Raw genomic sequence first — 21,971 nt, 5'->3', positions numbered from 1 at the left:
TCATCATTTTCTCATTAGTTGCTTTAAGGTAGCATATCAGAGATCCGAGCATTTGATTTTATCCATTGACCATGTGTTTCAGTCGGAACAAAACAAATGTTATCATTGCTCTGGCCATGGTAAGTATTCCCATTTGAGTTCGTCGATTTAAGAGTTGAAAAATTAAATGTCTTTGGAAACTTCTCCGACAGAGCAGCCCTTTCCATTATTATCCCTAATCCCATCCTTCATTTCCGAAGCCATCTGCACGTTGCATTTTGTTGAATTATTTTTTAAATTGGGAAGTAATGTGATTACTCTGAAAATTCTTTACCTTTGTCAGGTATTATAATTTTTGTCTGAATTTTGCAACACAGTTAAGGCGAGTTATGTATTTTCACATTTTTACAGCAACAGCCGAGTCGATCTAGATATATGTGTCTGGCCATTTCTACGCCGATTAGTCTTTCAGTTTTGGAGCTATCTAAAAAGAACTTTGATGATAATCTCCTTTATTGTCTCATTACTATATAAGATGGACCACTTCATCATAAAAAAAAGTCGAATGAAAATTCGACGACTGAATTATATAGTTTCCATAGGAACAATCAAACAATTAAGAACAAAATTCGAATTTCAACGTTTTGGAAAATATTTTTTTATTATCTTACATATCATCCTTCATAATTTCAAAATTTCGGGTCTCCTTATTAAAGATACATCATCCCAAATATACCAGAAAACTAAAATGTTTAACTTTTAAGTTGAAATAGTACGAAACCAGTCGTATATACATTTTTTAAAAACTATCGGAAAACTAAATTCCGATTCTTGGTTTTACGATTTTTTTTTGGATAGATGCTCATCATTGTTTCAAATTTGAAATACTAAATATTGGAACTACGTTTAATTTTAATTTAATTTAATTTTATGCTCCCAAGTAATCTAACGATCTGATCTTAGACTGACGTCATTGAAAGAGGAGCAAAAGAAACTGTTAGACTAAAAGTCTGCTTCAAAGATAATCCTGGCTTCTGTGCGCCTGGTGTAAAACCAAGCAATTCATAAATTTGTACTCCAAATGTCAATATTATTTTAGTTTTATACAACAAGAAACAACAAATATTCTTTAAAATCGTAATATGTATTATAACTTTTATATACACTTTAAGGCCGCGTTCAATATTGCTGGTACTCATTCACCTTATGTGTATGAAATCCCTCCCCAGAAATCCCAGAAATTTCGATAGTTTTCCATAGAATGGACTTGAAGATCATGTGACCTTGCTGCTATGCTATAGTTTGTTACATGGTACAATTTTTCATGACATCCGAGTAATTTTGGCCCTGGATGAAGACTTTATTTACGATGTGGCTCCTGAAGGTAAGCTTTGAGTAGAGGGGTATACCAAGGTACCTTCCATGTTCCCCTGTTACATAAGGAAAACTGTAGTTGGTGAAATCCTTCAATCTTGACATTTGCAGTGGAAATTCAAGTACCAGGCGAGCAGTAGCCTTCAATGCGAGGATTAACTTTGGTGCGGATTTTTATTATAACCGTTTATAACTGTATTTCTCGAACTGCGGGCTTTATTATACCCTTGCAGGGTATTAAAATTTCAGTCAGAAGTTTGCAACGCAGTGAAGGAGGCACCTCCGACCATATAAAGTATATATATTCTTGATCAGGATCAATAGCCGAGTCGATCTAGCCATGTCCGTCTGTCCTTCTGTCCGTCTGTCCGTTTCTACGCAAACTAGTCTCTAAGTTTTAAAGCTATCTGAATGAAACTTTGTAGTTAGCCTTCTATATACTCTCACTCGTATATATGTCGGAACTGGCCGGATCGGACGACTATATCATATAGCTGCCATAGGAATGATCGGAAAATTTTTACAAATAAAATTATAACATTTTCAGTTTTTAACAGAATTTGATCAAATTTAAGATATAGTCATTTCCTATTATTCTACAATTTTGTGTAAATTTTTATGAAAATCGGACTACTATATCCTAAAGCTCCCATAGGGACGATCGAGAAATTAATACAATTAAAAATTTTAACTTTTCAGTTTTCAACAGATTTTTATCAAATTTGAGTTATAGCCATTTTATATCAGTCTTAAAATTTGTGTCAAATTTTATGAATATCGGACGAAAGCAGGTATTACTTCATTGTTTTTTAACACAAATATATATAATTTATATTGTATTGTATTGTATTCCTAGTCATAGAAGTTCTATCTGCAAGGGTATATAAACTTCGGTGAGCCGACGTTAGCTTCCTTTCTTGTTGATAATGTCTTCGGTTGCTGAATTCGCAAACTTTTGATTATCCTTACGTGGTCAGGATTTTCAATGACTTGAAGTCTTCTCAGTATCTCCCTGCAGGACGACACTTATGCTAAAGCTCTCTCATGCAGTTCCCATTGTCGCTTCTGATTATTCCGAATTCTGTGACCAATATGAACGGTGAAAGGGTGGAACAGTGGAATCACATTTTTAATTAAATTGCCCGCTGGTACCTAAAAATTCAATTTAATTAATTATTAAAAGTAAATAAAAATAGTTCTTTAAATGTTTTTTTTTTTTTATTATGTCAAGCAGGGTTCCGACCATAAATACAAATATTTTACCTAAAATAAGTAGACAATAATTTATTTACATTCTGTTAATCTTGTTAGTGTATATTGTTTGTACATGTATCCAAATGCTAGATAAACCTCTAAAAGCTTTACGCATCACGTACCAAAAAGCTCCTGCTAAAGAAACCGATAAATTAATAAGGTATAAGAGTATTGTATTTTAATGATTACCAAGATTGTATGAACCAGGCAGAAATACGCTTTTCCGATCCCATAAAGTATGTACATACAAACATATGTGCTTAATATATTCTTGTCTATGTTCTAGAAAATTATTTTAACATCCATCATAATCACTTAGTCCTTAGGGCCATTTGGGCTAGGCGATTCTCTAAAATTACTTTTGATTTTTCGTTGGAGTTTTCCATAGTCGATCAAACTCAATTGTAGCTTTCTACTTCTTTTAAGGGTATTCTTTCTTTACTTCCGAATACACCTTACACTGTATGATACTCTGCATTGGTCATGGTATGCTTTGCTCCTTGAGCGGTCAACGACATCTTTGTCGAATCTTTTATTGAAGGATTATTTCTTAATCCAACGATTTTGATTGTACAATCTTTCCGAATTTGACCCAGTTTGTGTTGCAAAATTTGTGCATATCGGTGCCGAAAGAACCTTGGCAGTCTTCGTTGTCGGAAAGACTCCGGTCACAAAGACTAATAACGTCATGAATTACCATCAACTAGGGGCAAATCCCCCTTTCTTTGTTGTCCTTACCTTTCCATAATGTGAGGCACACAACGGAATGCTAATTCTGTGTCACGCATGTTTAATCTTAGTGACGCGCTCCAAAGAGTCCCTCGTCATCGTTGACCGATCAACCAGTGTCCTCTGGTCATGTTCACAGTCAAAAGAGCAGTTGGTCTATTGCCATATACGACAGGTATTAAATCCATTTTGAAATGCGTTTCCAAGCACATTGTACCTTCATCGTTTTTTAATAACTAATTACCCCCCAAAGTCAAAATCAACATTTTTTTTTTGGAAATTAGAAATTACAATTTATTTCATACAATGTCTGTTGTTGGTTGTTTTTGCTTGCTTTAGGTGTTGTTTCGAATACACAGTTACAGTTTTCTAAAACCTTTTCATCGATTGCACAAATGTATAGGAATATTTGTTATTGGGTGCATGCATCTTAAACAAATAACAATAAGAATTCGTTACACAATTGGGTTCTATTTCGTTTCACAAAAGGAATGGATTTACCAAAAAGATTGCTCATAAAACTGGGTTTTCTTGAATCAATACCAATGTAGTCCGTGCCGAATCTGAAGCCTCTTTCCACCGCCATCGACTCCCCTAAGCCAAGTCACAAGATGAACGCAACACGGGCGCTGCAGTCTTGCATTGACGAAGGAGAGTGACTGCAGATGAATGGATGGATCAGTTGGCAACGACGACACTTTTTATATACAAATGTCTTATATTGTGTAGATCGGGTGTACAAGTCGTCTTTCTGTTGTGCATTTCTCGGTTGTGTTCTCTCAATTTGTGTTTAGGGCGTAGGGCCGAATGCCATCGTCGTTTCCCACAAAGCCGGCGCCCACGCAGGGTTGAGCTCCTCCGCATTCTCAGCATCACGAATGCATCGGCGTTCAACGGGCGGGGGAGGATGCCGGCTTCTAGGGGACGAGGCGATGGGATCGGAACGGATCCCTTACAAATTAATGTTGTTATTTGCCTTGAGCCACTCTATACATATCGATCTGGTTTTTATGTTTGCTGCTTGCTTATAACTTCTAATTTGTTGGGATTTTACAATTTTTTTGACATTTTCTTTTCCGGTAGATTTCGTGCTGCGAATGCAATTTTGTTTTTGTTGTTGTTGGTATGAGTTTTTCATTTGCAACATTCCATCTACACTTTTTTGTTGGGGTTCTGCTTGCACGACTTTGTTGTTGTTTGTTTGTTTATAATTTTGCTACTACAATTTCTTGTTAATATTTTATACATAATATATATTTTATATATATATAATATTTTCTTTACTATACAATAACAGCGGAAAAATTGTGTATGTGTTGTGTTTGGTTGTTGTTTGCAGTATTTTTCTCAGCTTTCACTTGATTTGTATTGTTTCTTCGTACGTTTTATAACAACTTTCTCATGTTAATATGTATAATTGTTGTATGATTTCTTGTTCTCGTTTAAATATATATATATATTCTTGTATATATTATGTATATCAATACCGTAATTGTTTTGTATTACCATCTTGTTCTTATCACAAAAAATCATAATTATATATATATATAATTTATTATTATTAATTTTTAATATATTATTCTTAGAATTGAACAATAATTAAAAATAAACATAGGACTTAGTTACATTTTGTATGTGTGTGTGTGTGTGTGTGTGTGTGAATGATTGCATGTAGTTGGTTTTCGCAGATGACGTTGAAGTATTGCCAAGCATTCCGCCACCACCCGCCCCCCACCGCGCACAAAAACCGCCCATCACCGCTGCTGTGGTGAGCTTCCACTCCGGCCCCTCCGAAAAACGTAAGGGACGAGGCGCGCCCAAACAGCCAGACGGGAGCAGGCGGTGTCTATGCCAGTTGGTAAGGGGCGAAGCAGTAGCTACTAGTTGGTGGTTGCTGCTTGTTTGTTTGTTTGTTATTTTGGCCCTTTCGCTAAACTTGTTGATCTGATTTGTTGCAGCCGCGCGTCAGGCTCAATGCAAATGTACAAAGTTTTTCTGACAATTGGTTGATTTCTTTACAGTTTTTTCTTTTTTTTTGTTTAACGAACTTTACATATACACTAAACATTATTTAATAATAATAATGGAAAAAACAAATAACAAAGAGCACACAAAATTGTGGAGCGAAAAATAATAAGTAAAGGGAGAAGGTTTTCTTGATATATAGCGAAAATCATAATTATTATAACTTTATGAACTTAACTGCAAATTGTTGTTTCCTCGTGTTTAAAAGACTGATTTTGAACGGAAAATAACTAAGCTAAACCACGCGCACCAGCACATCGAGTACAAGAGTGAGAGCAATTGTTGAAATTGAGACACCGCCATCAGCCAGCGCGTGCGAGAAATCCTGCAGCACCCGGCCGGACCAACAACTCGTTCTTGTCGTTCTTGCTATGTACAACGGCCGCCGCCAGGGCTGCCACCGCACACGCGCTGCTGGATCTTGAATGTTGCTCGTGGTTGGACACAATTTTACCTGCTCCTCTCTTGCAGCTCCTGATGTTAATGTCGATGTTGTTGTTGTTGTGGCTGTTGATTGATTGATTGCTGGGCGCGCCGTTTGTCTATTTGTTGTTGTGTGTTGTTTGCATTGATTGATTTATTTCGTGTACAGGTAAATGGCCACAATCAGACCATAGAGACCCAACACCTCGGCGAAGATGAGAATCAGGATCATGCCGACAAACAATCTAGGCTGTTGTGCTGTGCCACGGACACCGGCATCTCCCACGATTCCGATCGCAAAACCGGCTGCCAGGCCGGAGAAGCCCACCGCCAGACCGGCTCCCAAGTGAATGAAGCCTCTGTAAACGGATAGAACATACAACAGTAAGTAATTTGAACGACAAATTTTAGCAGAGTGCATTTATGTAGCTGTACCTGTATAGTGTGTACTTTGAAGGCTCATCCAGCGCGCCGGCAATAAGCACAGCCACAACCAGGCCGTAAATGGCAATGATACCCGCCATGACCACAGGAATGATGGATTTCATGATCAGTTCAGGACGCATCACTGACATGGCAGCAATACCGGTACCAGACTTAGCAGTGCCATAAGCAGCGCCCAGAGCTGTAGGAGAGATTTAAGAAATACGAAAAACATTACATTCACTGTAGATGCGTAATTAATTAGGTAAATTATTATGTACATCGTAAGTCTACAAAGGACAACTGCTTAATTGTACTATATTAACATTTATACTCAAATCCAGAGACCCTAGTCCACTTGTCAAAACATTAAATTTAAAAAATTGTATACAAATATTAAATTTTCATAAAAAACTCCCGTCCATATGCTGAGTTCGGTGCCAGATATCTGGTCAGTTAAATGATGATGATAAAAATCAATATACATATGTATAAGGTTAGAATATTTCTTTGTGCATTTATGGAACCAAAAGAACTCTAACCCCCAAAAATGTCGACTCTTTTCAACCGAAGTATTTGTATTTTGTTCATAAATGTTAATAAATTCCTACCAAAAGTTCCCTTGTTTTTAAGCTATTTAATTGCCATATTTCAATCGTCAACGGACACAATATATTTTATCTCAAATTTGCTGCTCAAGAAAATAACATAAAACAAAAACAAGCAAATGTTTTAGCAGCCATAAAATTGATTCAAGTTCTTAAACTCTGATGGCGAGCGTAACAGTTAAAAGTCACATGATCGCCCATAAGCGATATAAAAACCCCCTGCCATCCCCTTTAGCCACTTGTGCAGCCGCAAAAGTGCCACTCACTGCTCAGAGTTGAGTTTCGCTGGAGAGCTGATGAGAGCGAGCTCGAATTCCGGCATTCTCTCCGTAAAATCAGCGAGTGCGAGTGAGTAATGCTTGCTCTCTCGCCAAGTTGAAATCGAAAAGTCAGGCGAATTTTGATAAGGCCAAAGCTAAACTTTACACAACACAGCTAAGCAGATGGGACTAGAGAGAGCGAGAGAAAGAGAGGGGGCATCTGATCTGTGTCAATTGAACAGGTAAACCAACCTTATATATATATGTATATACATATGTATATGTGTTTGCATTGCCATGCATTAATTGAAGTACAAAACCAGTTTCAGATGGCAGAGCGCGTTGCCCGTCACTGTGCTTTTGTGGGAGAGGGAGAACTGATAAATCGAATTAAAACACACACACTCATACTCGTTCATATGGTGTATTCAAAGTTAACGGACGAAGAGAGCGAAACCCCCATGTCATGTGACTTTATTTTAATTATCGTATTTCCGCCCTAAAATAACTCATTATAACCGCCTCAAATCTATGCAGAATATATTCAAAGGATGAGACGTTAGGAACTGACCTAAATCGCGGAGAAACAACCTGACGTCACTGAGCGGAGGAAAATAGTGGAAAAGACATTTCGTATATCCACAAGAGATATCCACGCGTCTGGCGCACAAACACACACAGATATGTATCTATGAGGTCGAAGCTGTCGTCATATAAACACGCACAATATTAGAAGGCAATTCTGAAATACCCGCATGCGTATGTATGGGCGATTGTATCTCCAATTCAATTACAAATATTAACTGTAGAATTTATTCAAAGGAAATATTGAGGATTTATTGACCGAACAACGGCTGAGGCAGTGATTTGTGCTTGCAACGCAGCTTCATCAGCTGGTAGACAAGCAGGCATGCGTGCCAGTGTGTACACACCGCACAAAAACCACGTATGTATTCCATTTTTGACATTGGCGTTCATTCAGCTGTATTTGCGCTGCATTCAAATCCAAATTCAATATTAATGTGTTTAAAAAATACTCAAATGGCATTGCCTTTCTGAGTTTTTAACTGGCGCTGCTACTGCTGTGAATTTTTAAATACCTTCACGAATACTCTGGCGTTTTACAAGCGACAGACGGCATCGCAGACGTTTCTGTGGGCGTTGAAAACGAAACAAAAAAAAAAATGTGCGCACACAATGAAACGTGAATGAATGGAAGGAAGAGGCAAAAACAGAATAAGAATAAGAGTCAACAATTGCCAGCACATCCGAAGATAATTATAAAATTGGGGGAGATAGCAAGAGCTAAGCAAAACATAGCACCGAATCAAATAATAGAACAAAAACAATTTGCAGGCTTCACAGTTGAGTGAACAGAATGAAAATAAAAAAAAAAACACATGCAGCCAGAGAAGCGAAGAGAACAGGTAGGTGACGAGAGCCAAGAATCCATGATGGATGATTTAGAGCTGCAGGTGTTTTTGCTTTTATAATCTTTGGAACTGTTCATAAACGGATGCGAGATAAGATAAATCCAGAGGTAATTCCAACCTGTACTCTCAATACAGGGTGCTCAATACAGCAAAAGTATGCAGTCAAAGGTTCATTGATTAAAATGCAATACTACCAAAAACAGACATGCGCCCGCTCTCACAGCAGCATCCAAAATAAATTTTGTTTGCGCTGTATATTTGTAAATGTATGACTACAATAGTTTTTGTACAAGCAGAGCGAACTGAAGAGGTACTAACAATAATAAAATGGGTGTCTTTTGAAGGGTTTCATATCCAATTTGTACATTATTACTAACTGGGCATTTTCGATTTCTACTGTGCTTTGTCACTGGAACCCGTAGCACTGCCGGTCCGGGTTCGAGTCCCGGTAGTAAGTAGCATGGTCACCCCCGGACCTTCCTTCCATTTTCCATTGAACTTCTCCCCTCACTATTGTAAAAAAAGTTGCTATACTACAGTAATTGTACAATAATAAAATTCAGCTCACTAAATAAAGCATTTTTAAAAAAAAACTGTGCTTTGTATATCTACTGCTATTCCTGCTACTGCGATTGCGCGGGCAGGCGTAGGAGGTTGCGTTTGTGAGTATGCTGCTGGAGCTGAATGTCATTGTGTGAAGGATGTTGGTGGCACTCTTGGATATTTATAGACCACCACGGGACGAGGATGTGGGCCAGGCAGGCCCCAAGTACCAAGTGGCAAGTGGGCAGTGGCAAATGCTGATAAGCCGCAGTGGAAAGCAACGCCCATTGTTCGTAGTGGGCTAGTGAGTCAGTGCTACCGACAACGGAAAATTAACTGCAGTTCCCAGCTGCCAGAGAGCGAAAACTGGGAGAGCAAATTAATCGAAACTCAAACTCTCTCAAACGCCCGCCCGCCCGCTCATGTGATCTTGGTACGGCGTTGCCAGATCAGGAGCCAGTTACTGTTGATAAAAGCTCAAAATTGATTTACGCTGTTGACTCTAATTGCATAAGCAGTCAGATAGCTATACAGTCGCCGAGCGGTGATAATAGGCCGGGTAAACACGACACGGAAACCTTCCTGATTATCAAATCAGAACGGTAGAAGGTGTTGGTAGCAGGTGGAAATCACAAGACGAGTTCCAAGGCATGACATAAGGCTTGCGTCAGAAATTGGTGGAAAGCGTTCACGAGCGAGTTGAGTCGGCTTGAGTTTCCCCCAACCGCAGCGCGTGCTCGCTACTCTTTTGTCTTGCGCCACTCGCTTCATCAGTTCAGCATTCGCTATCTTATCTCGGCCAAGTCAATTGGTAAATAAGCCACTTTATCAGTGGGGTAACTGCGAATGAGTGGCCGCGATAAGCCGTTTGAAAAGATCGTCAGCCGGCCATGTGATGTTGAATAGAATTCAATTGATCATGCAGTGTGCGATTTTGGCATGTGATTACCGAAGGGCTCCACAATTATTAGGAAAATTAGACCACACTCGTCAGCTGATTGGGCTTAGAAAAGGGGGGAAGCACGCGTCACAAGAATAAATAACCTCTTATCTCTATAAAACCCCGCTTTTCCGTTATGTTTCATCCATTATCTGCTCTACTCCTTAAATGCTATATTGCTCCAACTAATGAGCAGCTAAGAAAAAATTTGTTGTATATGGCAACACTGTCAGTGGGTCTTGTGACTGTTGTGGGAAAGGGAAAGCGCGTTTCATAAACTTCGCTAAAAACAGTAACTCTTCTCTCTTCACTCACACACTCACGCGAGCTCAATGCCACGGAGAGCGAGAGCGCGCAGCCCTCGAGAGAGCAATACTCTCGTTGGGTTCTTGTGTGTATGTCTGTGAACATGAGTAATGCCGTTTTAAGCATGCAAATTTTATTTCTAATTTGGCTACAGAAAAAAAAGTAATTAAAATACAAACTTCTACGTGATGTAAACATATTTGAATAGTTCAATTTCAGCATAAAGTTCCCAGTCCTAAGCATGCTGGATTTTCTGCTTGTCACGCGCACTAGTACTAGCCGCTGTTTCGCGCTACTACCACCTACAAAGGCCCGCACACCCACATGGTGCTCACTCTTCCTCTTCCACCCTTTACGCCACACAAAATGTTCGATTTTTCACGGCACAGCATGGGATTCTTAACTCTAGTCAAACTTACCCGAGAAGATGATGGCGGAGGCGGCGCCCATAACACCGAAGAAGGGGCCATAGATGGGGTTGTCGCTGCTCACTTCAGAAGACATTTTGCTTTGTTTGTTGTGTTTGTTTTAGGCTACAAATGATCGAAAAAGCAAGATTTTAATTCGATTCGCTGCTGCACTGTAGGTTTTTTCGGCGTTTTGCACGGCGAAATGTTATGCGCGTTTGTTATATGTATGCGGGTTGAAACAAAGTATTTTTATTATATGTACAATATATCTGATGTATATGTATGTAAGGTATTTTTACGCTGTTCTGCGACCACAATGCTGCTGCGACGACGATTTCTTTGCGAGTGAGCGTTGAAAAGAGATGGGCAGTGACTGAAACTGGGGGAGAGCTAGTACTCGCTCGATTGTTGTATTCGTTCACGTCATGTGCCTGTGTGCGTGAGAGAGTGAGCGCATGACAAAACGTTCGCATGAACGGAAAGTAAGTTCAATTGGCAATGACAACGGTCTGGAAAATTACACACGCACACACAATCACATGGGAGTTTGCTGAAAACTTCTTTTTCTTTTTTTGCAAGGTACAAACGTTGCTTATTTAACCTTATCGACTTCCTTTTTCTCATTTTCTCCGCAAGCTGTTCGCACTTGCCCGCTCACGAAACGCACACCCACAAGCATTCTCATTGCCATCGGCTGCAAATTGGCTTTGTGTGCGTGTGTATGTCGTGGCAGAAAATGTTGTACAAGTTTTCCTTCTGATTTGGCTTTGTTAAATTAGAGTTGTCGCAGCAGCAAAGTTTTATCACAGGCAGGAAACTTTTCCGCTCACATGACCGACTACTGCCTATTTGTTGACTTTGCTTCTTCACTCACGTGATTAGAAATCTAATTTAAAGCAAGTTGCTGCTCTGCGGCTGGCTTCTTCGGTTGCTGCTGGCTGCTGCTTGAAAGCGCGGATCGGATACGGCACTGAACACCAGGGAGCTTTTCTGCTTTGCTTTTATAAACTTTAGTCACGGGGTTTTCGCCTCACATCACTTGCAACTTTACCTAGTGGCAAAATATCGGAGCACTATCGATGCTTGAATCGAGTTTCGAAAATATCGATATCTTGCTCCATCGATGTTTTGAATTTTTATTTTTTTTTTATTTAATATTAATATTATTATTATTTTCTAGGCTTAAAACACGAATTTTTCATTCACTTATATACTCTTACTCACTTTTATACTTCTTAATTTTAAGACAATGAAATATGATTATTTTGTTTTTAACGCTGATGGTAACAATAAAAAATTATTATTAACGTTTCAATTAATATGTGAATGAAAAATAAATGATATGTGAATTTTTTTCAATTTTTCATATCATTACTCTTTAATATTTATTAATTAGTAAACTCAAAAGCTAAATTATTATTTAAACATTAATTATAATAATAAAAGTGCATTTTCAATGTTTCAAATTTTCAAATTGCTTACAAAAATCGATAGTATCGATGTTTGCTTCGTAAAAACATCGATAAAATCTATAGTGGAAAACATAGATTTTTTGCCTTTTCTAGCTAGAGCTGGGGAATGTTAGAAGTGCATAAAATATCAATGTATCGATATTTTTGTTGAAGAATAAATATTTTTATCGTGTTAGTCTGAACATATTTATGTGTTATACAAATTGTGATTTCTCTAGTAGTGCGAGAATTTCAATTCATACTATAAAATAATTCAAACGTATTCGCCGCTTTTTAATATGATTTGATTTTGGGTAAAATGCGTAATTTTCTTAGGTAAAAGGTTTAGGAACTTAGTATAGACAAGATGATATTCACATTAAAATGCATGTTCCGAAAGTGCTGTAATCCAGCAGCTTGGCGTAATAAAATACATAACAAAAAAATTAATCCTTAATTTGTACGCTTCAGTTCCAATTTATTTTTCGTATAATTCTGCGATTTATCTGACAAATTAAAAATTTCTATTTGTTGTTGTTTTTTATGCCTATCGATATCTGAAAGTTCCCACTACCCCCGGTGAACTCTAAAATAACGGTCTCATTTGAAATTGCAAATCCAAAAGTTTCGGTCATTAATTCGTAGTATATTATACAAAAATATATATAATTTTTACACAAATAAAAAATGTACGTCCCCCACTACTCTGACAGATTGGTTCATCAAAAAATAACATCGTTTTAAATTTCTAAGGACATCGAAAAATCTATATACTCAAATTTTCTACATAAGCTTTAAATAATATGAAAAATATCATGGTAAAAGAAGGAAATTTTGATTTTATTTTACCTCACCATGCGATGATCCCGTTAAAATGGGGGTTCCAAAACAAAAAAAATCTTTAAGGCTCTACTGAGAATTTTTGTTGCATTCTATTGACATGGAATATAACAAAAATCATTTTAAACACATATTGTACAGCAAACAAACATTTTTTTTTTTCATTATTTAAAATGGCACACGTGCCAATTGAATCACAGTCATATTCTCTACGAGACGTGCGACAATGGCAGTATGCGATTGTTTGGTTATGGACTACCGCATTCGAATCGCAGTATTCGAATTAGAAACAACATATATAACAGCCTTCGCAAAAAAGGTTTGTTTTATGTTTAAAACTATTTCAACATGGTTATTAGGACTAATTATACAGATTACTATGACGTCCCATTCTAGTATTTTTCCAGGGCCCGTGACAAAAGAGTGTTCATATTAGTCAGTAGCATGCGAGGATCCTCCGCCAGACCAGCGCCGACCATAGCGTTGGCGAAGAGCTGCTTTGTGATCAATTGTGCCAGCTCCTTGTCACTATCGCGCAACTTATTTAGCTTCTTGATTATGGGGTGCCTGGATAGAAGTAGTAGTTAAGCACTGGACTTGCAACCTGGATCGACAATACTCACTTCGGGTTAATCTCCAGTTCCGGCTGCAGCAGAGCAAAGCGATTTTGCTCTGGGACCTGATGGCTCTGGGTACGAATGAAGTGGCGTGCCGCTGCCATTTCCTCAACAGTGATAACGCACGGGTGCGTGTCCAAGCGAGATGTGGGCTTCACCTTGATTACCTGCCCTTTCAGTTCGTCTTCCAGCCAAGGAATGAGCTGATCCAGCTCTGATCGCAGCAGGCTGCCCTCGCCATAGTCAGTGGTCGCAGCCGTTTCCTTTGACTCCTGGCGCATTTCCTTTTCCACAGAGACGAGATTTTTGCTCTTAAACTTGCCCAGCTGCATGAGCACAAGCTCATCATAAGGTTCATAGCAGAACAGCACAAGCTCATTGCGCTTCTTCAGACTCTCGTAATAGGGCGAGGATTCTGCTAGGACGCGGTTAGGGGCTGCCAAATAGTATATGTTTTGCTGGTCAGCGGGAACAGCGTTATAGTATTCCTCTAGTGACATGCGACCGCTTGACGACTCGGATTTTGAAGATTCAAATCGCAGTAGTTTGGCAATCTCTTCCTTCTCGGATGGATCGCTGGATGTCACAATGCCCTCCTTTAGGAAGAGCCCGTAATCGCGATAGAAGGTTTCATAGTCCTCCGGTTGCTTTTTAGCGCGCTCCTGCAGGAATCGGATCACACGGGTGGATATTACGCTCGATAATTTCCGGATCAGACTGCTGTTCTGCAGAAGCTCGCGGCTCAGGTTAAGCGGAATGTCCTCAGAGTCGACCACGCCCTTAACAAAGCGCAGCCACTTGGGCAGGAGGTTCTCTGTCTTCGACTGGATGAGAACCTTGCGCGTGTACAGGGCGACACCAGTGCTGCCGTCTCGGGACATTTCGAACAAGCCCGGCTTTCCCTCGGGGAAGTAAAGCAGCGCGTGAATGCTCAAGGGCACGTCGGCCTTGTAGTGGAGCGTGAATCGCGGCACATCAAAGCTGTTGCTAATGAAGCGATAGAAGTCGTGATGCTGCTCCTGGCTGATGCTCTGCGGGTCCAGCAGCCACAGTGGCTTTATCTCGTTGGCCTGTTTTCCGTTTAGCAAAATGGGGGAGCCCACGAAGTTGCTGTACTTCTTAATCACAGCCTTGATCCGGTCCTCATCCGCATACTCACGGCAATCGGTCTTCAGGTGCAGTACGATCTTTGTACCTAGCTCCACGTCCGACACCTCCTCGATCTCGTACGTGCCGCTGCCATCAGTGGACCAACGCAATCCGACTGCATCAGGCGTAGCTGCCCGCGTATACACCTCTACCTTGTTGGCCACGATGAAGGCCGAATAGAAGCCGACACCGAACTGGCCAATAATGTTGGAGGAGGCTTCTGAGGTGGCATTCTGCTGGTTGACCTTCATCTGCTCCAAGAACTGTTTCGAGCCGCTGCGCGCGATTGTGCCCAAGTTGCTAACTAGCTCCTCTTTGGTCATGCCAATGCCGGTGTCCTGTATGATCAGCTGCATCAGCGGCTTGTCTGTAGTGATGCGAATCTCCAAAGGTCGGTCCTTGCCAGCTAGATTCGTTCCGCTATCGCTCAGCGAGGTGTAGCGAAACTTCTCCAGCGCGTCGCTGGCATTAGAGATAAGTTCCCGCACAAAGACCTCGTGGTCAGAGTAAAGCGAGCGGGCCACAATGTCCAACAGCTGCCGCGTCTCCGCTTGGAACTCGTGTTTGTCTACCGTTCCCTGCGCCGCCTCCTTGGATTCAGTGGCGAAGCGGCGAAAGGATAGGCCTGCAAATGGAGCATAAATGATGCAATTTTTCGGAGCATTCATGTAAACGGAGCCGAGACCTACCGGTATGCGATTGATGTAACCGCGGAGCAAAGGTTTGGACCGCTGCGGCTGCAGGTATGCGGTTTTGCCTAAAAACGCCTCCAAGACGGGCCAGGTTTCGGGCCTGGCAAAGCACTCCCATCGCGCGGACCGACATGGTTTAAATATCTATTTATGTTTATCTTTGTTTTCGGATATGTTATTTAACGACCAGAAGTTTACTTCAGCACACATGTGTGGGCAGTGTTACCGAAGTACAATCGTTGATATATACCATTCGGCTGACGATATTTGTTTTGAATGTGAATTTTTAATTTTACTTAATTTAAGAAATGTTGTTACATCCGTCCTTGCATCCGTGCGGAGTAGATATATAAATGAAAACATTATTTTTTTTACGGATGAAGGTATTTATTTATTAGTAGGCAAGTATTTGGTCGTCGTAAATTTATAAATAAATTCATCTTAAATTTTTTAACAAAAAAAAAAAAAATAAAAGAAATAAATAATATTAAAAATCATAAAAAATGTAGTATAAAAAATAAGTAAAAGATAATCCTTTATAATTAATTATTATGATTATCGTGAGAACTAACTGGTATATGTCGAGTCACGACACAAAATTCGCTTTTAAATTTGACCGTCCACACAGCAACGTTTAATGCAAGAAACTACGTCTTTGTTTAATTATTTTCTTTTATTAGAAAATTTTTAAATTCTAAACTTAAAAAAAATTGGTCACTGTTTTGTTCCAAATACAATACAAGTGGAAACGCCCCATTACCATTCTGAGTACATTGGTAACATCGCGATATGTTGACAACCCTACTTGCAATAGCAACTCTGCAGTAGCGCGTCCGCGTCGCGTTGTAATTTTTTGTTAAATTTTTTAAGCTTGTTAAATACAGTGGCATGTCCTAAGTTAAGTCTTCCCTCCGCATATGAAACTGATCTGACCATGAGCACCTCAACCATCGACAACGTGCGGGTGTTGCTGCAGTCCCTGCCCGCCGCCTCAAATAACATCAACAGTGCCGGCATTGCAGGCGAACAGCAGACGCCGGGCAAGGGCCTGGGTTTGCCCACAACTACACCCCTGCGCGCCAGAAACTTGAGCCAGCAGCTCCAGCTTAATGCGCCGTTTACTCCGGAGAAGGTTGAAGAGAAACCTACGTCGGCTCCCGAGGAGTTCTGGCGAGATCTGCAGCAGTTTCACGAACGACGCGGGTGAGTTTGAGGCCGCTCAGGGTTGAGATGTTTGGCTCATTTGTGTTCGATTCGCTTTATTCCACAGCACTCCGTTAACACAGGCGGCCAAGATCAGTGGCAAGCATGTGGACCTTTACAAGTTGTACAATGAGGTCACGGAGCGCGGTGGCTTCAACAAAGTGAACATGCGGGATGAGTGGGACGAGGTATACAGTGCTATGGAGACTCTGCGGGAGCGCTGCGTCAATGGGACGGCGGGAATCAAACACATATATAGACGCTATCTGGATAAGTACGAGCGCCTGAATTTCTTTGGGGAAGATCCGGACAAGATGGAGGCTTTGGAGGCGGCCATTGAGAACGCGGAAATGGGCGGTGGACGCTCCCGATCGCGGGCTTTGGGTGCCGGCGGAAGCGGCGTTGGCGGCGGTGGTCTGGGCAGCATCTTTGGTTCAATGCACTCCACGCTACCGGCGGTACCTATGGCCTACAACCAGCGCCAGCACTCTGTAAGCGTGGAGCGTCGACGACAGTACAAGATGTCCACTCAGCTTCACCGACATAGCAGCTACGAGAAGCTGTTGCTATCCCTGCTCTCACCTCTGCCCAACGAACAGGACTTTGCCATAAATGTGTGCACCCTTATGTCCAATGAAGTGCGCCACACGCTCCAGCTATCCGAGTGTCCCAAGTTGCTGGATGTGCTGTTGGCCCATCTGGGCGTCTATGCCGATTTTACTATGCGCCAACTGTTTCAGCATAGCTACGCCGAGGTGCGACACCACTCGCAGCTCAGCTTCTGGCGCGACCTGCTTCACGACAAACCCCAGATCCTCGAGCTATATACTGACGAGCAGGCCTGGGTGGACAACGGTCTGATTAGCAAAGAGGACAGGGAGAACACAGCTGCTCGTAGCGAGCTGCTGGCGGCGTGCGATGAGTTAGATTTCCTTAACCTACGGCGCAGCAACGGCACCGATGAGCGGATGGGCCAGCGCGTACTTCAGATTGTCCAGCTTGTGCGAACCCTTAGTTTCCATCAGGAAAATCACGCTCTTCTCGCCTCAAATCGCACATTGTGGCGTTATTTGGTCATGGGGGCCAACGTGCGATGGAGTAAGATTTGTCTAATAAAAGATCTAATAAAATAATACTGAGACATTGTTTCTCCTTTTGCCAGGTAACATCCATATCCAAGCTCTGGAGACAGCCGGCAACCTTGCCCACCAGTTTGAGCTACAGGATCCCACCACAGACGAGCTATCGCGGAATCTACTAGCTACCCTTTGCGAGGGCGTCGACTCCAACGACAGGGCGGTGATCATCAGCTGCCTTGAGATACTTTACAAGCTTTGCGGTCGCGAGGGAAACTCACAGCACATTAACCGTTGCCTTGGTTTGGACTTTTACCAGCGCGCCATGCTACTGCTCTCACTGACCGACGTGATGCTCCTCATTTTTACTCTGGAGGCCGTATACGCACTGAGCTCCCTGGGAGCGCGACCGTGTTCGATGCTGATGCAAGTGCGAGGTCTGCTGGATCAGCTGGTGGCCCTGATCACTGTGGAGGCACAGACCTACGGCGCAGACGGTTGTATACTAATGCGAGTTGTAGAGGTAGTGCCGGGAAATATGATAGCCTCGCTGGCCCAGACCAATATGCCGGCCATGCAAGCCAATCCCGCGGCGTCTGCTGCATCGCTCACTACGCTACCACCATCGCTTCAGGTGGCAATAAAGCCGCCAGTCGCCTTGCCCACACCAACGGCCGCCCAGACACAAGTTCTCCTGCCCCAGGGAGGGGAGCAGGCCGTAGTAACCCCGTCGTTGCCATCGGTTCCAACGCTTCCCAGTCTTCCGATGCCTAGTCTGCCCCAAGTTCAGCTGCCGGTTCCTAGCTTGCCGCAGGTCCAGTTGCCTCCAATTGCGGCCACCGTCTCTCTGCCCAGTCTACCATCAGCAGGGCCAAGCTTCACCCACGAGGACGAGCAGTACGCATTGGCCTGGCTAGGAGCCACCTACGAGCGGGGTGCTGGCATTGCCCACGAACTGCGCGTGGAGCAGGCGGAGCTGTACAGAATCTACCTATCGCACTGTCAGAAGGCGGGAAAGCTCTCTGTGGTGAATCACATGCAGTTTCCCCGTCTCGTGCGGCTAATCTTCAATCAGACGGTGGGACCGGTGATCGTGCGACAGCTGGATGGTACAGAGCTTCCGGGCACATACTACATTGGCATTCGAATGCGTGCTCAGCCGCTGATAATGCAGCAGAAGCCACCTATGCAGAAAAAGGAAACTCCCATCCTACCCAAGCCGCAGCCAAGCGATCATATTGCTGCTGAAGTGACGGCCGAAGAAGCACCAACACCAACAACTGGTCAACTGCCACCTTCGGCAGTTACGCCACCTCCCAGTTCTTCACTAATCAAGAGTCTCTTGGCCAACAAGGTCACCGAGCGTCAACAGAAGCAAAAGGCACAGGCTCAGTCGCCACAGCCACAGCCGCAGCCCCCAGCCCTGGTGGCCACCACAGCGCCTTCGTCAAATTCCAGTACCCAACCCATCAAGGTCACCTCGACGGCCATTAGTGCCTTTGTAAACAACCCACTCATGCAGCACACACCGGTGAAGGTGGGACAGACTACCATCAAGCCGCTGCATCCCCAAATGGCTATGGAACAGAAGAAGCCTATAACAGACTCGGCTCCGCCGCCCCTAGCTCCACTGAGTGGAGCAAACGTGGTAAGCAAAGATGCCAGTGGGCGCACTCTCATCATTGCAGCAGCTGCGGCGGCGGCAAAACGCAAGTTAACCATCGACGAGGAGCAGAACAAGCGTCTGGCCTTGGACGGCGGCAGCTCCAGTTCTTCCGCAAGCAAGGACGAACCTCAGGTTACACCTTCGAAGAATGCGGCCAATTTGTATGCGGACTTGGCGGCCTCCATACTGGAGGACGAGGACTTGGATGACGTTCCACCGCTGACCAAGCCCAATCAGGAGCAGACCCAGCAATCGTCGCAACAGCAACAGCTCCAGCTTATTCCTGCGAAAGTGCAGCAGACTCAGCGGCAGCTGGTATTCCCCACCAGCACTAGTGTTTCCTCTCCTGGCCCACCGCCGCAACTTAAACTGGCCACTACGGCCACTATCAAAACGGATCAGGGTCTGCAGACCGTTCCTGTGATATTGCAGCCCAAGAGCACGGTAGAACATGTCACACCAGCGCCGCAGACGCAGTATGTTCTGGCCACCAATCAGCAGGGTCAAACTTACTTGGTAGCCCAGCAAACTCAGCCGGCCATTCCGCCACCCACTCAGTCTGCTCCTCCCACGTTGCTGGTGACCCAAACCCCGCAGCAGCAGACCAAAACAATTATTATTCTTCAGCAGCCAGGAGGAGGAGTGTCGGCTGCCAATGTGGCGGGTACGCAGAAGATGATCATGACAACGGCGCAGGGGCAGCAGGTATTGGTTACCACCACCACTCCGCAGTCAGCTCCGCGTAACGCAACGCCCCAGCAGCAGCAGATCTTTATAGCACCTCAACGTCCCGTTCCCGCCTTGGGTGCACCTGGACAAATGTCGCCCTCATTGCTGTCGCAGCTTAATCAAATCCCAGCCACCATCAAACTGCACCAGCCGCAACCACAGCCGCAGCAGAGGTTGGTGGCCACTAAAGCGGCCGCTGCAGTGCCCATTCCCCAGCTGCAGCAACACCAGTCCATTATCCAGCAGCACATCATCTCCGGCCCCTCCACACCAGTATCCTCCTCCTCAGCTGGCGAGAAGAGGCAAATCATTCTGGGCGGTGGAATAAAGGAGACTACGCTCATCACCCAGACCCCGGCCACAGCAGCTCCCCTACAGCAGAGCCAGCTTAACTCACAAACGATTATCACCACACAGCCGCCGCCCATCACCACCACAGCAGGCACTGTTGGGGGCGTAACCCTTCAGCAGCAACAGCAGCAGCACATCCGAACTGTCTTGCTGGAGCAGCAACAACAGCACCAGCAGCACCATCCATCCATCATTCAGCAAAAGATCACAATGCCCGCTGTAAGTTTTTTTTTTTTTTAATATGTTTTTTTTTTAGATTGCAATTTGTTATTGGTCGATTTTTAACAATTGTTTTATTGCAGATCTCAGAGGCAGCGAAACCTAAGGTTGTTAACACTGCTACAGCTCCGGGTACACTGCCTGGCACCACTTCCGTCCTGGCCAAGAAGGCATTGCAAACGGCAATGAAGCCATTACCAGTCACCCAGACTGTTGTGGTAACGACGGCCACTACAAGTGCTGAATCGACGGTGGCAGGCACCAAATCAGTTGTGGCAACAACTACCAGCGAACCCAAGATAGCAGATCAGCCGCCAGTTACATCGAGTGCTTTGGTCACCACCGCTCCCACAAGCAGCACCGCTAGCAATAGCAGCAGCGGCGCTGTGGTGGTCAGTCAGAGCGTATACGCTGCACCACCTACTCCCAGTGGTACTGCCACTACGCCTGCCGCAGTGCCCGTAGACGTCAACTGGTTGTACATATGCGATTGGCGCAACTGTCCGCGTAGGAAGTTCAAGTCTCTGAACGAGCTCAAGTACCACGTGTGTAACGTGCACTGTCCGGACCATCTGGACTCTGACGCTGACATCTACTGTCAGTGGGGCAGTGGACCCACGTTCTGCGACAATAGAGCGCGCAAGCGGTACTCTTTGATGACTCATTTGATTGACCGGCACTTGACACCGGAGAATTTGCGTGCCGGAGTGCAGCGACGCCTAACCACTGGCATTCATAATGTGGCGCCCTCTCAGCCGCCCGTGACCATAGTGCGAAACGAGGGTCATGCCCAGCGAGTACTGCCGGGAAGTGGCACTGTAGGTGCATCAACAGCAGCGCCCGTTGCCTCCACTGCACCTCCAGTTGTAGGCAGCGCCGCGATGCAAGCCATGAACCGACATACCACGGACTACACCAACTCCAAGGAGCTGATGGATGAAAACGAGGGGCCCGTCACCAAGAGCATACGCTTGACAGCGGCACTAATTCTTCGCAATTTGGTTACGTACTCGTCAACGGCCAAGCGTAGCCTTAAGCGCTACGAGCCCCACTTGGCCAATATAGCACTGAGCAATGTGGAGGCCAGCGGAGTGCTCTCTCACATTATGTACGAGCTGAGTCAGTAGGAGCAGTTGCTGCTTTCCTGTATTTTTGTACTACATATGCAGATTATCTTTAGAAGCGGCTTGTAATAACGACACTATTAAAATGTGAAAACCAACTTTGTAACCTTGGTATTTGTCATTATCTATCTAAGTTGTAAATTAAAT

The 21,971-nt window shown here is 43.5% G+C and overlaps 3 protein-coding genes and 2 long non-coding RNA genes across 7 annotated transcripts; 3 read left to right on the top strand and 2 right to left on the bottom strand.

The window, feature by feature from the left end:
- Positions 1-981: 981 nt before the first annotated feature.
- LOC147642816 (uncharacterized) lies at positions 982-4,146 on the top strand. Its single transcript, XR_015272921.1, has 2 exons — positions 982-1,363; positions 2,359-4,146. It is a non-coding gene; the product is annotated as an uncharacterized LOC147642816 (long non-coding RNA).
- On the bottom strand, positions 3,602-11,680 carry Vha16-1 (Vacuolar H[+] ATPase 16kD subunit 1). Of its 3 annotated transcripts, none has more exons than XM_020959479.2 (4): positions 10,970-11,680; positions 10,717-10,830; positions 6,220-6,409; positions 3,602-6,143 (listed from the first exon to the last, which is right to left on the bottom strand). In XM_020959479.2, the coding sequence occupies exons 2-4, from the start codon at positions 10,799-10,801 to the stop codon at positions 5,939-5,941; spliced, it is 480 nt and encodes a 159-aa protein (XP_020815138.1). In that variant the 5' UTR covers positions 10,802-10,830; positions 10,970-11,680; the 3' UTR covers positions 3,602-5,938. The 3 variants fall into 3 exon arrangements, with proteins under 3 accessions (XP_020815138.1, XP_020815139.1, XP_020815137.1); XM_020959480.2 differs by having other exon boundaries at positions 11,007-11,680; XM_020959478.2 differs by having other exon boundaries at positions 11,582-11,680.
- LOC147642815 (uncharacterized) lies at positions 7,198-8,861 on the top strand. Its single transcript, XR_015272922.1, has 2 exons — positions 7,198-7,317; positions 7,399-8,861. It is a non-coding gene; the product is annotated as an uncharacterized LOC147642815 (long non-coding RNA).
- Positions 11,681-13,297: 1,617 nt separating the features above from the next.
- On the bottom strand, positions 13,298-15,734 carry Trap1 (TNF receptor associated protein 1). The gene is made up of 3 exons (XM_020959307.2): positions 15,454-15,734; positions 13,622-15,389; positions 13,298-13,565 (listed from the first exon to the last, which is right to left on the bottom strand). The coding sequence occupies exons 1-3, from the start codon at positions 15,587-15,589 to the stop codon at positions 13,391-13,393; spliced, it is 2,079 nt and encodes a 692-aa protein (XP_020814966.1). The 5' UTR covers positions 15,590-15,734; the 3' UTR covers positions 13,298-13,390.
- Positions 15,735-16,260: 526 nt separating this feature from the next.
- Positions 16,261-21,922, top strand: Bap170 (Brahma associated protein 170kD). The gene is made up of 4 exons (XM_020959221.2): positions 16,261-16,659; positions 16,727-17,757; positions 17,822-20,700; positions 20,784-21,922. The coding sequence occupies exons 1-4, from the start codon at positions 16,391-16,393 to the stop codon at positions 21,825-21,827; spliced, it is 5,223 nt and encodes a 1,740-aa protein (XP_020814880.2). The 5' UTR covers positions 16,261-16,390; the 3' UTR covers positions 21,828-21,922.
- The last annotated feature ends 49 nt before the right edge of the window (positions 21,923-21,971 follow it).

This window comes from Drosophila serrata, unplaced genomic scaffold, assembly GCF_035046125.1.
Source record: "Drosophila serrata isolate PLE 108 unplaced genomic scaffold, ASM3504612v1 contig_349, whole genome shotgun sequence".
Lineage (NCBI taxonomy): Eukaryota > Metazoa > Arthropoda > Insecta > Diptera > Drosophilidae > Drosophila > Drosophila serrata.
The sequence above is the reverse complement of the archived record's forward strand: the minus strand, read 5'-3'. Positions and strand labels throughout refer to the sequence as shown.

Excerpts from the sequence above, each read along its gene's own strand:
- Bap170 (XM_020959221.2), top strand. The coding sequence starts at position 16,391 with ATGAGCACCTCAACCATCGACAACGTGCGGGTGTTGCTGCAGTCCCTG. Across the intron at positions 17,758-17,821 it reads GGGGGCCAACGTGCGATGGA|GTAACATCCATATCCAAGCT; the intron begins GTAAGATTTGTC and ends TCCTTTTGCCAG. Across the intron at positions 20,701-20,783 it reads AAAAGATCACAATGCCCGCT|ATCTCAGAGGCAGCGAAACC; the intron begins GTAAGTTTTTTT and ends GTTTTATTGCAG.
- Vha16-1 (XM_020959479.2), bottom strand. The coding sequence starts at position 10,801 with ATGTCTTCTGAAGTGAGCAGCGACAACCCCATCTATGGCCCCTTCTTC. Across the intron at positions 6,410-10,716 it reads CTCCGCCATCATCTTCTCGG|CTCTGGGCGCTGCTTATGGC; the intron begins GTAAGTTTGACT and ends TCTCTCCTACAG. Across the intron at positions 6,144-6,219 it reads TCAAAGTACACACTATACAG|AGGCTTCATTCACTTGGGAG; the intron begins GTACAGCTACAT and ends ATCCGTTTACAG.
- Trap1 (XM_020959307.2), bottom strand. The coding sequence starts at position 15,589 with ATGTCGGTCCGCGCGATGGGAGTGCTTTGCCAGGCCCGAAACCTGGCC. Across the intron at positions 15,390-15,453 it reads GTTACATCAATCGCATACCG|GCCTATCCTTTCGCCGCTTC; the intron begins GTAGGTCTCGGC and ends CTCCATTTGCAG. Across the intron at positions 13,566-13,621 it reads GAACTGGAGATTAACCCGAA|GCACCCCATAATCAAGAAGC; the intron begins GTGAGTATTGTC and ends ACTTCTATCCAG.